General features: G+C 34.3%; 1 protein-coding gene across 1 annotated transcript; it reads right to left on the reverse strand.

Annotated features, from left to right (window-relative positions):
- Window positions 1-519: 519 nt before the first annotated feature.
- On the reverse strand, window positions 520-3,714 carry LOC114370106. The gene has a single exon (XM_028327392.1). It carries the CDS (start codon window positions 3,712-3,714, stop codon window positions 520-522), a length of 3,195 nt encoding a protein of 1,064 aa, XP_028183193.1.
- Between the last annotated feature and the right edge of the window lie 12,982 nt (window positions 3,715-16,696).

Consider the following 16,696-nt stretch of genomic DNA (forward strand, 5'->3'; position numbering starts at 1 on the left):
GCATGAAACACATGTAGAGATTATAAAGGACAACTATTTGTTATAGTCAATTATGTTTTTAACAGAAAAATTGATTCTTAATTCAAATATTGTAATTGGTATGAAGGACTTACTAGAATGTCATTCCACACAATCTCCTTTAGCGTTTCAGGTACGTCTTTCCAATTATTGTGGATAATGGGAACCTTTTCTCGCGCCACTACGCCTAGGTAGCTGTGGAACTTTTCACGCATCGGTCCGGATGCTCTCCCGGTAGCGGGATCCACATAAACAGCCGGTCTGGGCTGATCCACGGTTCTTAATGTCAATGTTCTCAGCCGTGTCGTTGTTCTACTCCTCTTGGAAGTCGCCTCTGATTGACCATCGGACTGCGGAGGAGACGTCGGATCTGTGGCCATGATCCTGTAAATAAAATACACAATTAATATTAACGATTACATTTAGACATTAACAAAAGCAAAGGCGTAATACTAACATAATCATTATATTTACACATTAAACAAAGCATTACTTTCGCACTCAGCCTGTAGGGATGTTTTCCCATAGACCTTCATCATGATCTACACGATTTGCATGTCCATCATCCACTTCATCAACTTCATTCATTGAAGGCAATTGTTTTGAAAAACTAGACATTTGACCAATGTCAAGGGTTGACTCATCATTATGGTAATTCATTCCACTTGGTCTTCCTTGCAGAGCCACAGACAAACTTGAATTACATGGATCTTGTACATAGAAAACTTGTCTGGCTTGTGCTGCCATAATGAAAGGTTCGTCTATATATGCCACCTTACTAAGGTCTACCAAAGTAAATCCCAATGGATCTTGAAACACACCTGTTGTCCCGTTCACCCACTGACACTTAAAAACAGGCACTCTAAATGATGTATAATCAACCTCCCAAATTTCTTGAATGACACCAAAGTAAGACATGGATGCTCGAATGGGGTTGTTATCCGATGTACTGGAAAAGTGCTCCGAATCAGCATCAACACAGACCCCACTGTTTTGTACCGAACTTTTATCATCTTGGGACTTTGTGTAGAATGAATAATTGTTAATGTCATACCCCTTCCATGTAGGGACATTCAAATTTGGGCCAATGGCTAACAATGTGAGTCGTCTGGAAACACTTTTATCAGCAAGTATTGTTTGTCTAAACCAATTTATGAAAGTTTTGTTGTGCTCTTGCAATACCCTCATCATGTTCATTTTGGGGTGACTATCTCTAACATGTTTTTTGTGAGCCTCTATGTACGGAAACACCTCTGTTGTGTTGTTTAATATATACAAATGTGCTTGTGACACGTCATGTCTAGTCATTGTCACAACATTGTATCCACGAGTACCCTTGCCGGCTATTGGCTGGTCATGCCGGGATGCAGGAACACCGACAGGTTTCAATGAGTCAATGTACTGTGAGGCAAACTCAATGCATTCTTCAGCAACGTATCTTTCCACTATTGAGGCCTCTGGTCGATGTCGATTCTTCGTATAACCCTTTAAGACCTTCATGTACCGCTCAACTGGATACATCCATCTAAAATACGTAGGACCACAACACCTTATTTCCCTTACCAGATGAACAACTAAGTGTACCATAATGTCAAAAAATGAAGGAGGGAAAAACATCTCCATTTGACAAAGGACAACGACAACCTCATCTTCCAAAGCATCCAACTGTTTAGGGTCAATGACCTTGGCACATATAGCATTAAAAATGAAACACAAGCGACTGATTGCAACACGGACCTTCTCAGGCAATGTTCCGCGGATTGCAACAGGCAAAAGTTGTTGCATTAACACATGACAATCATGTGATTTCAAGCCAACCAACTTAAGCTCATTCACAGACACAAGACTCTTGATGTTTGAAGAGTAGCCTTGTGGGACTTTGATATTACGCAAGCATTCACAAAAACTTCTCTTTTCAGCTGTTGACATTGTGTAACAGGCTGGGGGCAGATATGTCCTGTTACCTTTTGAGATAGGATGCAACACTTGACGTATACCCATGTCAACCAAGTCTTGACGACACTTGAAACCATCCTTTGTCTTGCCTTTAATGTTTAGGAGGGTCCCAATTAAAGAATCACAAACATTTTTCTCGACATGCATGACGTCTATACAATGCCTAACATGATGATCGGACCAGTACGGAAGATCAAAGAAAATAGACTTCTTTTTCCACATGTTTGAAGTGGATGATGGTTTTTTTTGGGACTTGCCGAACATATTTACGACATCCTTGACCCGCTGATATACTTCATCACCAGTTAATGGATTTGGCGCGGTTTCATGTTCTTGACTTCCATCGAATGCCTTCTTCAAGCGTCGATACGGATGATACTGTTTGAGAAATCTTCGATGCCTAGTATACACAGTCTTCTTTCCATGTTTAAGTTGGCGGAAACTAGTATTCTGCTCACATATAGGACATGCGTGATGTCCTTTGACACTATATCCACTTAAATTTCCGTAGGCTGGAAAGTCATTGATGGTACAAAAAACCATTGCACGCAACTTGAAAGCATGCTGCAAATTTGCGTCCCATACATCAACCCCTTCATCCCACAATTTCCGCAAATCGTCAATTAACGGTCTTAGATATACGTCAATATCATTACCTGGTTGTCTTGGACCAGCTATCATCATACTCAGCATAACATACTTTCGCTTCATGCACAACCACGGAGGGAGATTATAAATGAACAGCAAAACGGGCCACGAGCTATGGTTAGTAGTTAAGGTTCCAAATGGGTTCATTCCGTCCGTTGCAAGACCAAGCCTTAAATTTCTAGGCTCGGCCCCAAATTCAGGATACAGACGATCAATTGCCTTCCATTGCGGGCTATCTGCAGGATGTCGCATCAATCCATCTGATTTTCTAGTATTTGCATGCCATATAAGGTTCTTTGCATCTTCCCCATTAGCAAACAACCGTTTAAACCTTGGTATTATTGGGAGATACCAACACACCTTTGCTGGACGGCGGTCGGCGTCTGAGACTAGTACAGTAGAATCTCCGTTGGTCGGTCTGTACCGAGAAACCCCACACACAGGACAGTAATCTAGTTCAGCAAAATCATCTCTGTACAAAATGCAGTCATTACAACATGCATGAATTTTTTCGTACTGCATCCCAACTGGACATAAAATCTTCTTTGCTTGGTAGTGATTCTTTGGCAAGATGTTATCAGCAGGAAGCATGTTTGTCAACAACATCAGCAACTCACTAAAACTCTTGTCACTCCACCCAAATCGAGCCTTCAAGTTAACCAGAGCTAACACACCTGACAATTTTGTGAAAGATATGCAGCCGGAATACAAAGGCATTTTTGAATCAACTTCTATGTTGTCATACAACGCTGCATGTGCCTCTTCAAACCCCTCTTGCCCAAGATCACGAATCATTTCTTCTATAGGATTTCCGCTGTCTGTAGTAACATCGTCAGCCTGTGACATGTCAGCTGTATCGAGGGATTCCCCATGCCATATCCACTTTGTGTAGCTACGAATTATTCCCTCACAAATAAGATGAGTTCTTATGTCATCAATTGTTTGGCGCCTCCCATTTCCACACTTCACACATGGACAAAAAAATTTTCCCCACATAGGTTGCGCTTTACTTTGAGCAAACAGCAAAAACTCTTCAACACCATTCTCGTACTCTTCAGTTATACGTGATGCGTTCATCCAACTTCGATCCATGTTACACCTTCTATGTCAAACGTTAGTGGCTTAGGGGTTACTTGACATGCATCACAAGCATAGAGCACCAATTGCAGTAGAAAACACACCAGAACTGCACCTTTTGTACAAAACGCTGCAGTGGAAAACACATTAGCAATTGCAGTTAGTTGGACCAGCAATGCTAACAAGAAAATTGGTGCATGGCTGTTTCAAGGGATTCGGCATTTTTCAGTTTGTTGGCCTCTATTACCAATGCTTATAAGAAAAAATGAAGAAAAACTGCACAAACGACAACATCGAAATTTAATGACGAAAGTGGTGCAATTGAAATTCAACATCATTTTTTAAACATTTATAAAATCAAATCAGCTGAATTTGGGAAAAATAATCTATGCCAAAGTAGTTGATTTCTGGTGGTAGAAGAAATTTCACTTCCTAATGGTGGCAGGATTTAAAGAGTATCTTTCAGCAGCAACACAATAACTGCTTTAATGATAATTTAAAGTGGAGGGTGGGTACGGGGTCCAATATTAGTTTGCGGAACGATTTATGGCTGCAGGACAACTGTAATATCCAACGAAAGTATCCCCAATTATATGTAATAAGTAAACAGCAGAATTTTCTAATTAATTCTATGGGAGAATTTGTGGACGGCAGATGGGAATGGAAGTTATCTTGGAGAAGGGACTTTTTTGACTATGAAATACAAATGGCAGCTGACTTTGTAGATGAGATTCATTCTGGTCACATACATGTTATTTGCAACTCTACAATGACAAGGAGACTTTGGTGGGAGCCTTTGAGATGGGTTAATAGAGTGGGTCCTTTTTCCACAGACCCAAAGAACCACTTTTTGCAATTCACTCAATGGAACAACAAAGCTAGTATAAACAACAGATGGAAATTTGTGTGGTTAGCTCTATCCTTCTTCGTCTGGCATCATAGAAATGCTATGATTTTCAAGAACCACCCGTTTGATCCTGAAAAGGTTATCGATGATACCTTGTTCCACACTTGGTCTTTGTTAAAATGTGCAGAGAAGGACTACACCAGGGACTACACCATCCATATGTAGCAGTTGCATGTGGAGGTCAACACCAGGTTCTCTCATGAACGACAACTCCATTAGCCATCTTCCAGCGGTCAATGACATGGTGTGCATGCAACGGGACTCGAGAAATTTGAACACCTTGCAATACATGTTCTGGGGGTGGTCGGGTAAGGACATAAAAAGGCGGAGATGAAGAGATTTATTGTAGAATATTTCAGTACACCTAGTACTGAATTTTATACATAATATATTTGCTTTTTGCCTTGCAAAAAAAACAACAAAGGAAGGGTAAATGTTGACACCTCTTCCAAGAGGTGCAGCATACATGTAATTAAGTTATGGGGTGTAGCTGGTCCACAATACAATCCTCAAATTCAACCACAATTGGGGTTAATTTATACTTGTTCCTATAGTACCTATGGTACTCTCGTAATTGTATGATATTGGCAGCTATGTACATAATAAACATCATACTAGACAGCTCAAAAGAACAATTACACGGCATGAATATGAAGGCATTAAACGAATACATGCTTTCAGGCATCATACATGTTTGTGATTTGTGGAATTTCAAAAACATATTTTAAACTATTACTAGAAACAATAAACACACCTGCAAATAATGAAAGGAGTTCTTTGGTGATTCTTTGGTGCCTGATTCAGCCTGAAAAATAATAACACTTTGGTCAATCAACCGCTTCTATGACAAACATTTGTGTAATATGTAGAAAATAATTTGTGGCAATCAACTTGATATGATACAGAATTAAATTGCAAGGCATTTACTAAAGAAAGCAGTGAAGACAGAGTTCCAACAGTCATATATAAATCTCAAATGATGGAAGAAGGTCTTCACTACATCATATTCTTTCTAGCTATATAAAGCTGAAATCATCATTGCAAGACAGGAATATATAATTAAGAAATGGCTCCAAAAAAACAATTAGTGTAAATTTTGAAATGGAAATGTTCCAATATGATCTGATTTGTATTGTAGAAATTATTGTCCTAGCATTTGGATGGAATCTCTATGCCCTTGCCCTGTTTCATTTGACATGTACTTAGATTTTGCTTTCCTTTATTGAATCTGATATCACAACATCATATCTTGGCATCTACAAATTACAGCTAGCATTTGGATGATGCTCTGCTTTTACTTTGGTCATGGCTCAACTCCAATGTTCCAGATTTTACACTTCACTTTAATCAATGTTCTTCCAATGTAACACTAGGTTTCTGTACTTAGCTTGGGAGTGTGGGGGCTGGACTTTTGTAGCATGGGTTAGGTAGCAGGGTGCTATGGTGCTGGCTTTGTTCCTACTAATAATCATAGGAACCAGCTGGCCCCTAAAATTTGTAACTTCAGTACCACTGGTACTCATTATTAATATATCATATCTATGTTTGCTGACAAAAAAAAAATTAAAAGAAACTATTTGTGTAAATTTTTAATATGATTAAGCATATAATGTAATATAAATTACTTAATTTATATGTATAAATTTCATAATAGTGGTTATTCCACTATCTACTATCCTACTATACCAGTTTTGGGGTGAAATGCTCTGCATCTGTATTCAGGAATTGATAATGATGCATACAACTCTCATTGACCATATTAGCCCAGAAAGGGAGCTTGGACTAGCCTAGCCTGAGTGTAAAGGGTGAAGGTTCCATGTGATGGGGTTAAACTGGTGGTATATTGATGGAAAATTTAATGGGATCTTAAATTGTGACCAGTCCTGATATCAATTGGTGGGAGGTATTGGTTTGATTGACTTAGGGATATTGTTGAAAATCAACCTATTGTTCATATGGAATTAGAGGTCAATTTGTTTTTTTAATAGGGCAGAAACATTTATCAGGCTGGAGGGGTAGAGAAGTGAATGTGCAACGGGATGGGTTGAGGTTGAGTACAACATGTTGGATTCTATATCCAGATGATGCAAAGGCCCAAGCTGTTCACTCAACAGAGGCAATGGAGCCTGATAGGGGGGCACATCAGGATTGACTGAGTTATATCCGAGTGCCATGGTACACAGTCCTTGAAGCTCTGAACACAGATGGAGCTTCATAAAGGGCCACATCATGGTTAGTCAAGACATATCTGGACGGTACACTAAGCAAATGGTTTTTTTTTCCTAAAATACCAGAGAATGGAGTTCTTGCTCATAGTAATGCCACCAAAAATAAGAATCCAAGGAATGTAATTAGAAACCTTGGAACAAACACCCCCATAGATATTGGGAAAAAACTCTAACAAATGAATGAAATTAGAAACCAAGGAATGTCTATTTTTCCTTGATTAGTAATATCAGCCTGTAGAGATTATAAAATTTGATTGCATCATACAAAGAAGGATTGGTGTAACAGAAAAGTGCAACAATGAAAGCTTTCTGAACCAAATTCTCATACAAGGATGTGAGAAAATGGGCTTCAAAGTAGAGTCTGTGGCTATAAATTCCTCAGCAGATGACTATTGTGGTTCATGCTGTTATGGTTGCAGAACAAGAGATAAGAAGGGAACTGACTCCACTTGGTTGGTTGATTCTGTAGGCAATGGTGCAGTGATCCTCACTGGATGTAAAGCTGAGAGATTCATACTTGAAAATGTAAAGAATGGAATGAAGAAAAAGAAGTGCTTAGGAGTGATTGCTGCAGCAAGTTGGAGGAATAAGGTAAGAAAGAAACTCCAAATTCAATACAAGGTAACCATCTCAGCATGTGGCTTTCTCAAGACTCATCCTCTAATGATTTCTAGTGGACTAGTATGCTACGAAGACATAATTTGCACCAAGAAAATAATTAACTAGAAACTAAAAGTTTGCAGTGCAAACCTCCTATCATTTATGCTAAAACACACTGCATTATCCCATCTTCGCGATGAGTCCATGACAACTAAGAATATAGTGAGATTTCAACTCATGTAAGCAGACAAGAATAGACCATAGTCACTGTTTACATTATTTCCTGTTTATATAAATTTCTCGTTAAATATTTAAAGAAAAGGAAAATAGTAAAGTAGAGCTATTCACGAAAATAAATTTTTATATATAAATAACAATAATAAAGAAAATCATTAAGGATTACGTTGTTTATGCCCCTCAATAACTATAAATTTTCAAATTGAAATTCTATATTTTGTTTCAATTATTTAAATTATTAATAATTGGGAAATAAATAATTTTAAATAATATTAAAAATGTTGTAAGGAATATATCTAGTGGGAGAGCTATTTTTAAATGATTGTGAGTAAAAATAGTAGGCTTAAATATATTTTTGATTCCTGATAAATATCTGATTTTGCGTTTACTCTTTAATAAATTTGTATTTTGCGTTGAGTTCTTAATGAAAAAAAATAATTTTATTTTGACCCTTAACACTTATTCTTAGTTCCTAATAAATTAGTAAATTTTGTATTTACTCCTTAATAAAAAAAATTATTTGTTATTAGTCGACAGTAAAAAAAAATTATTATTTTATTATGGAGTAAATACAAATTAACTAATTTATGAGAGACTAAAACAAAATATCAAAAATAAAATATAAAATTGTTATTTTAGTAACGACTCAGCGTAAACCAAAAATTCATTAGAGACCGAAGAGAAAAATGAAATATTTATTACAAATCAAAAGCCAAAATAGTAAATTTCCTTCACTTGTATGATTTAATTAATTTATGATATTTAAAATTTATAATAATATTTTGAATAATATGTAAATATAAATAACAATTAATTATATGAAAACTATTAAAATTAAATATTATTTAAAATAAAATAATTAATCTTTTATTCTTTAATAGACAATTCATATTTCATTAGTAATTTTGTTACAAGAGTTGCTTAAGGTGTTTATTAGCAGTATCTTGTACTTGCGAGAGAAAAACATACTAATTGTTATATTTTGTAACATAAGTATTTTTTTTTCTTAACATAATCATACAACATTAATTGATCATAGAAAAAATATATTAATTGTAATAAATATCTACAAAAATGATATTTTTCGAAAAAATTCAATCAGTCTTTCATTGAGGGTTTCTAATGATATTAATATTGCTTGTTGTAAGTATATTAAAATTAAAAACTATAAAAAAAAAATTTCATTGTTATTAATCAACACATTAAAAAATACAAATTACATATTATAAATTAATCAAGTAGAAACACATGTGACAAACATGTCTACTAAAATGAATATCTCTACACATGAGAAGGTTATTAAATAGACCTCACTTTGAATTTCAATCAATAAATAATTTTTTTGTAAATATAAAAAAGCAAAAAAAAAATCACTTAAATATTATATATTTTAAAATCTAAAATTTTCATGTTCTTCCAAAGAAATTGCTGGACACAAGAGAAAGCACCACCAACCAATCTTTATTTGATTTGAAATCGTGAAGGTGGCCATTGCATATGGAGAAGATACGGGGAAAATTCTAAAGTGTATCCTGAAAAGCTTTGAATTGGTCTCTGGTCTTAAGATAAACTACAATAAGAGAAAATTTGGGTGTTTGGGCAAATCCGAGGACTGGTGTAGGGAGGCAGCATCTTCTCTCAATTGTAGTCAAATGGATATTCCATTGTCTTACCTTGGAATTCCTGTAGGGGTCAGCTCTAAAAATAGGTCTGTGTGGCAGCCCATTATTAGCAAATGCGAGGCTAAACTTACAAAATGGAAGCAAAGAAATCTATCAATGGGGGGTAGAATAACCCTCATTAATTCAGTCTTAACAGCCTTACCCATTTATTTGCTATCCTTCTTCAAGATTCCTAAGCTTGTGGTGCAAAAGATTACATCTATACAAAGGAATTTTTGATGGGGCAGCCTCCAAGACTCCATTAAGATTCCTTGGGTGAGGTGGGACATAGTCTGCCTACCTAAGAGTAAAGGTGGGTTAGGGATCAAAGATTTGATTAAATTCAACGAGGCTTTGCTTGCTAAATGGGGGTGGGAGTTGGCAAATAATCAGAATCAGTTGTGGGCCACAATTCTATTGTGTAGATATGGTGGTTGGAGGGATTTGATTTCTCATAGAAACTGCAGTTTAGACTCTCCTTGGTGGAAAGACCTCAAGGTTATCTTCAAGCAGCAGCAAAGCAACACAATTTGTAAAAATAGCTTTATTTTGGCCATAGGTAAGGACGGTCCATGGAATACAAACCAAGTACTTATTGGCTTGACAACAAAAAAAACACTCATTGGAAATATATATGTTTAGCAATTACCATAGACTCGCTGAACAGGAATGGAGAAATATGACATAATTAGATTTTTCCTTTCACAAAGAATGTAGAAGAAACTAAAGACCTTCTCTTTTAGGGGTACAAATAATTTGAAATATAAGTAGAAATTGGCCTTCTGGGCAGAGAAGATGCTAATGAGGATGACAATTTGATAACACTAGTGCATTGACTAGAACTTGCTTTAGACTTGGTCATGCAAATTTCATCATGCTTATGTGTGTTACATTACATGTATTACAGGTGTATGCATGTGAAAACAGAAGAGAATGTCCATGACCTTGAATGGAGGAAAGAGATACAAAAGCAGAAAAATTGCATAAAACTGGATGATGTTGGGCTTTCACATAATAGAGGAAGAGAGAATATATATATGTGTGTGAGTGTGTGTCAATCTCCTGCAGAAGCAGAAGGAACAAAAAGAAGTGGAAACCAAGCAATTCCAAAGTGATGATGCACAGAGAAGAGAGAAAAATTTGAGTGACCCAAGAAGAGATGTTTTTCTTTCTTTAAACTGACCAGAGGAATATCTTTATTTTCTATGTTTAATTTTTTGCTTTTTTCTCTTGCAGAGGGAACAAAACAGCTATAAAGGAGCCTAAAGAGTGTGTGAGAGAGGAGTTATGGGGTCTATATATATGAAGATGGCAAGGCAAGTGTTGAAAAAATTGGGTCGGAAGAATAAAAAACTCACAGTGAAAACTTTTTTTTTTAAGAAAATGTTTCATAAATACTCCATATATTATCCTACACTTAGAGAGAAAATAAAAAAGAAATAAAAAATATAAATATAATAAAATTTATAATGTGATAGCAAAAAAATATTGATGATGTATTTAAAATGAAAAATGATTCACCTACAATTATTTTTAATCATAAAAAAATGTATGATTATTTTTTTAATTACATTACGTAAGAAAAAAAGGGTGGAATTTGGGGTGTCAAAATCTGAGTGCATGACACAGATAAGAGTTGTTAAAATACATAAGAAACCAGTTCTGGACTTATCAAGGGCTGTGTGAAACCAGTTCCAGTAAAAGAAAAATGTACATGTATTTATATTGTTCACATTAAATTCTTGGTATGAAAAAAAAAGGGAAATGATAGTGGAAATGATGGGGGAGGGTGGAGTAAATGAATAAAAATGCAGTTTTTTATAGGTTGCAATTGTTCTTTGCTTCTAATTAATGAGAACATAAATATGCAACCTTACGCAGCACATTGAAAAAATAACAAAGTAAAACCCTTGCAGAGGAAAATTTTCATTTGGCAAACATAATACATGAGAAGGAAAGATAGAAAAAAAATCCAGTTCTCATAATTAATGTCAAACTCACCTATATACCCATCGGGTCAAGTGGCATAAATAGATGTAAAAGGATGTGTTGTATTGTCGAGCCTTTGTCATGTCTGAATAATGTTCGTTATAAAGGTGAAGGGTCTAAGGTGTTAGGGAAGCGGAGAAAAAAGAGACAAACTTTTTGCCAAGAACATAAAGAAAAAGGAGGGAAGTGAGGTGTGTGAATGCGTGGGTCAGAGATGAGCCAGATATGCTGTGGTCATTTCATAGCACTTGTATGCAGACACAATAACGTGGGTGGGTATTTGGCTTGGGCCTCTCTCTAGGAGCATGTGGAGTCTGCCAAAGAGTGAGGGAAAAACTAACAAAAAAGAAAGGAAGAGGTATAGTATATTTTGGTGTGCTTGATACTTCAAAGAACTTCTATTCATTTTAGAGGTTTATTTACAGACATTTTTATCAATCAAGTGTATGGAGTAACTAATAGTCTTAAAATTCAAGTATTAAGTATATGGAAGTGGGTTAAATACTTTAAGCAAGAATTTTTCCACTTATAATATATGTATTCAATTTGACTTAATCACTACTAAAAGAGAAGGTCTTTAGTTTCTTCTACATTTCAAATTATTTGTACCCCTAATGGAGAAATATGAAATAGTTAGATTTTTCCTTTCACAAAGAATGGAGAAATAGGGAACCAAAGCAAGATTTTAGAAAGACTTCATTGTGATGCACAGGAGTTGAGAAACCTCCAAATCACCATACAAGATTTGATGAAGAAAGTAGACATAAATGAGAAGAGCACAAAAGGAAAAAGTGTTGAGTTTGGTGAGGTGAAAGGGCATCAATCAAAATTGACATGGATGCATTTAATACCAACTTACTGTATTGGCAGTAAGATTGCTGAATGAACCCATGGTAACCATTCAGTCTACATCTTACTGTATTGGCAGTAAGATTGCTGAATCACTTGGCAAAGCATCAATCAAAATTGACACGCATGCATTTAATACCAACTTACCAATCAACAAAAAAAACTAAGATACACAAAGTTACCAACCAATAAGAACCCATAACAAAATTTTATATTTTTAATCATTTCTAAACGCACAAAGTATATTTAATAAACAAAAAGTACCTTGTGGTTGTGGCAGCAATAGATTCAAAAGCTGGTTCAGTCCTTATGCTTGTGGCAGCAATACGTTCAAAAACTTCTTGAGTAACTCTTCCAATCGATATAACTTCCTCTGAAAAAATGTAACGAAATTAATTGTCAACTTAGAAGATAAGGATCTCACTCTCAATTACGCATTCTAAACCTTATCACTAGTATTCATTTCATATACTATTTTGTAAGTACTAAAAAAATATGTTTAAAAAATACAAAGATATACCATTAACGTTATAGACTAAAAACAATGTGAAACATTTGATAATGGGCTAAAAATAGCAAAAAGTATTATTTAGAGAATTAAAATGGAAATAAAAATAAAACAAGGGAGGAAAAACATACTTTACCAACAAAAGAAGGACACAATAAAAATAAGCAAAACACATGTTATTCTTCTACTATCACACACTATCATTTTGCAGAGACACATCATAGGACAAAAAAGGTAGACTAAGAGGCACCAACAGAAGAGACTAATAGACTAATTCAGAGAATACAAAGTATTGAATTTCTTAAGACTAATGTATGTTTTATGAGCCAAGAGTTTCTTTTATTATTAATATCTTGATCTGAGTTACATTGGTGTTGATTTTTAAAGTTTTGGTTTTCTGTGTTGTTTCCTTTTTTTCTTGTTCCTGCTTGATACATGTTTGCTAAAATGGCTGAACCACTAAAATGCTATATCTTTCGGTTATTTTGGTTATGGAATGTTTATCTGGAGTATAGTCTCATGTATACCTCTCAATCTGTGGATTAAGATTGGTTTTTAAACAAATGTTACTGATATACTTAGTAACACTCTTTCTAACACACTATCTTCTATTGGGTGAAATTCACATACTTACTACTAAATTTCCCATCTCATTTGGTGAGTTTCATTTCCAAAATAATAGGACACACATGAATTTCAACCAAAAAGAACTGAAATTGTTTTCAACTTCTACTGTTCATAGTGGCTACATTCATGTTCACCGGAAGCTCTTCATTTTGAAAATTATACTATTGTCTGGTAGAAATTATGATATGATCTATGTATCTACAGTTTTAGTCAATCTCTACGTGATACGTAGTTGAGTTTTTCAATTCACAATAAAGACTAGATAAAACTCAATATGTATCATGGCTGAAACCATTAATCTGAGACTATATATATCAAGACTAGATAATCCTTTTGGCATATTCAACGATGACATTGTTACGGCAACTCAACACATTAATAATCACATTTTAAAAGTCTTACTTAAGTAAACCCCTAATACTATAACACATATATATCAGCAAACAAGAACTCTGAGTACTTCGACATCCTTACCTTGACAGTAGCAAGGTCGCGACACCACTCCAAAGAGCACGACTTCGGCTATGGTGGTGGTGGGAACAACAGGTAGCTACGGTGGGCACGACGGAGGTCAGGGAACGGCGATGTGAGGGTGGGCACAAAAGAGATCGAGTGGGAACGGCGATGTCAGGGAACGGCGCTAGGTTTTAGGTTTTCGTCGTAGAATTTTCGAAGACAGGAGATGAAGTGTTGAATCAATATGGAAACACGAGTATATATAGTACGAAATTTACGACGGTGTATAAGCAACACCGTCTTTGTATACTTTTATTTCTACGACGGTGTCTTCAAAAGCACCGTCTTCGATAAGTTGAACCAAACGTACAAAGCCGGGGTTAAATTCAAACGTCGTCGTTTACGAAATGTACCGTTTAAAAATCGTATATAATTACGTAAATGCCACCGCGTTGACTACTACGTCGGCTACTGAATGACCGACGTAGAATGTGCGTCGTAAAATAGGATATTTTTAGTAGTGGTAACTCGAAAATCTAGAATTGATTTTGCATTTTCCTTGGTGCTTCCTTAGTTTCTTGAAAGTAAAAAAAAAAAAAAAAAACTAATGTGCATGGCTTAATTTTCTGCAGAAGTAGAGTACATATCCTTGGCATGTCTTACTAGTGAACTACCTTGGCTACAACAATTGCTCAGGCCATTTGAACTTCAACTACCGACCATCCTGGTTCTTTTGTGACAATAACTTTGTTATTTGAGATAAAATGACGAGCCAACATTTTATGGCGAGCAGGTCCGCGTGGTTAACAAAATTTAGGAGGTACAGTGTTAAAGATTTTTGTACACTTATATATATATTGCTATGTAACTAAAAATTATTGATTTTAATAATACCTACTTAGAAAGCTAATTTTTAATTATCAAAATTAATTTCTAGTTTTCTTCATACAAAAGACAGTAATTAATATTTTTCCTGTGTGACAGTAATTATTATGTGCAATAATTTTATAACTCACAAGAAATCAAGTGTAAAATACACACTTCCTACTTTTCTCTGAAAATAAAATTCCTTACACTTTATAGTTCATTTAATTTGAATTATATACAATTTTAACAACTCCATTTTTAAAAAAACTTATTAAGTTCCTTACATTTTAAATCAAACAAATTTAATCCGTTATTTTTTGTCTAAAATTTTCGTTATTATTTCTTTATCCAAATATTTAGAAATTTATGAAATTGAAATATAAAATAATTTAAATTTCAAAAACAGGAAATTTAATGAAAACTTAAAATTTGAAAAGAAGAAACTTTGTATTATTTTTACTTTTAAATAAAATTCGATGCATCAATTGTGGAGTTTTTAAAAGAAACTAAATTCAATTTATAAATTTTTTAAATGAAAGTTATGAATTTAAAATTTTAGATAAAAAATTAATAGAATTTTTTAAAAAATAAAATTAATTAGCTAAAAAAAATTAAAAACCAAAATAACACAACCTAAACTATAAGGATAAAAATAAAAAATGAGAGAAATGAAGCATGATAATTTCTTGCTCCGTAAACTGTAAAAATTGTACAATCCAAATGAAACCCACCTTTAATGATTAACACTACTATTATTGATAATGAAAGCAAACACTATATATTTGTTGCATATTTAAACTCGCTAAGATCCACAATGGGGACCAAAAATGATAAATGTGAGCTACATCCAACACAAGTTGATACAAATTGCGAATTCGTAAATGATACAGATTGCGAATTCATAAAATTCATAATGAACTTACGAATTCACAATCCGTACTGTAAGTGACTCATACAATTTTTTTTAAACTTTTTTTTCAAAAATATATTTTACAAATTAATAGAACATGCAAAAATTGAACATGTGACTTTCATGTTATTAGCATGACGTTTTAATCAATTGAACTAATAAATTAATTATGTTATAAAATAATTAATGTCACTATATATAACATTAAAAATTTTAATATATATTTAATGCACATATAAACTTACATAATAAATTTTGTAACAATTAATTTTGATCAAACAATTAATTTGTTTACATATATAAATTTTTATTAAACCTATGATTTTTATTTATAATTTATATATGTAAACAAATTAATTATTAAATCAAAATTAATTTTCACAAAATTTATTATTTATTATGTAAATTTATATGTTCATTAGATATACTTTAAAAAATTTAATATTATATATAACAACATTAATTATTTTACAACATAATCAATCTATTAGGTCAATCGATTAGAGTGTGTACTAATAATTCAAAAATCACATGTTCTTGCATGGATTATTAATATAGACTTATGAATTCACAATTCATATCAACTTTACCCAAGGATAAATTTAGAATTGTCCATCTTATAATGAGTGTACCAGTAAATTAACTAGTGCGCAAAGCAAACCCTAAATGTGAGCTTAACATTTTCGAAGCCCGAAGGGATAGAAATCAGCCATCAGCCATCAGCATCAACCAACTCGACATCACAAATTTGGTGGTATAATACTCCCAACGCATTTGTCTGCGGACGAGTTCTAGGATGGGAAAGTGTGGCATAATTCCCACAGTGGGAAAGTTACTCTCAGACGTTAGATGAAATCAATTTTAAATCAACGGTTTATTAATTTTCCTAATTTTTCTTTTTCTCCTTTCCCGTTTACCCCTTCTCTTTCTCCGGTGGCCACTTCTTCCCCACCCTGTTTCTCTTCCCTTTTCTATTTCCTTTCTTCTCCGTGCGTTGGTTCATCCACCACGACGTCGTGGTCATCCGTGGCGAGAAAGATTAGGCGGTGGTAGATTGGATTTGTCTGATAAAGGAAGGGTAAACAGGGAAATACAAGGAAAAAAAAGTAAAAAAGAAAAATTTCAGCCATGGATCTGAAACTAAAGAATTCTAACGGT

The sequence above is a fragment of the Glycine soja genome, chromosome 10 (genome assembly GCF_004193775.1).
Source record: "Glycine soja cultivar W05 chromosome 10, ASM419377v2, whole genome shotgun sequence".
Lineage (NCBI taxonomy): Eukaryota > Viridiplantae > Streptophyta > Magnoliopsida > Fabales > Fabaceae > Glycine > Glycine soja.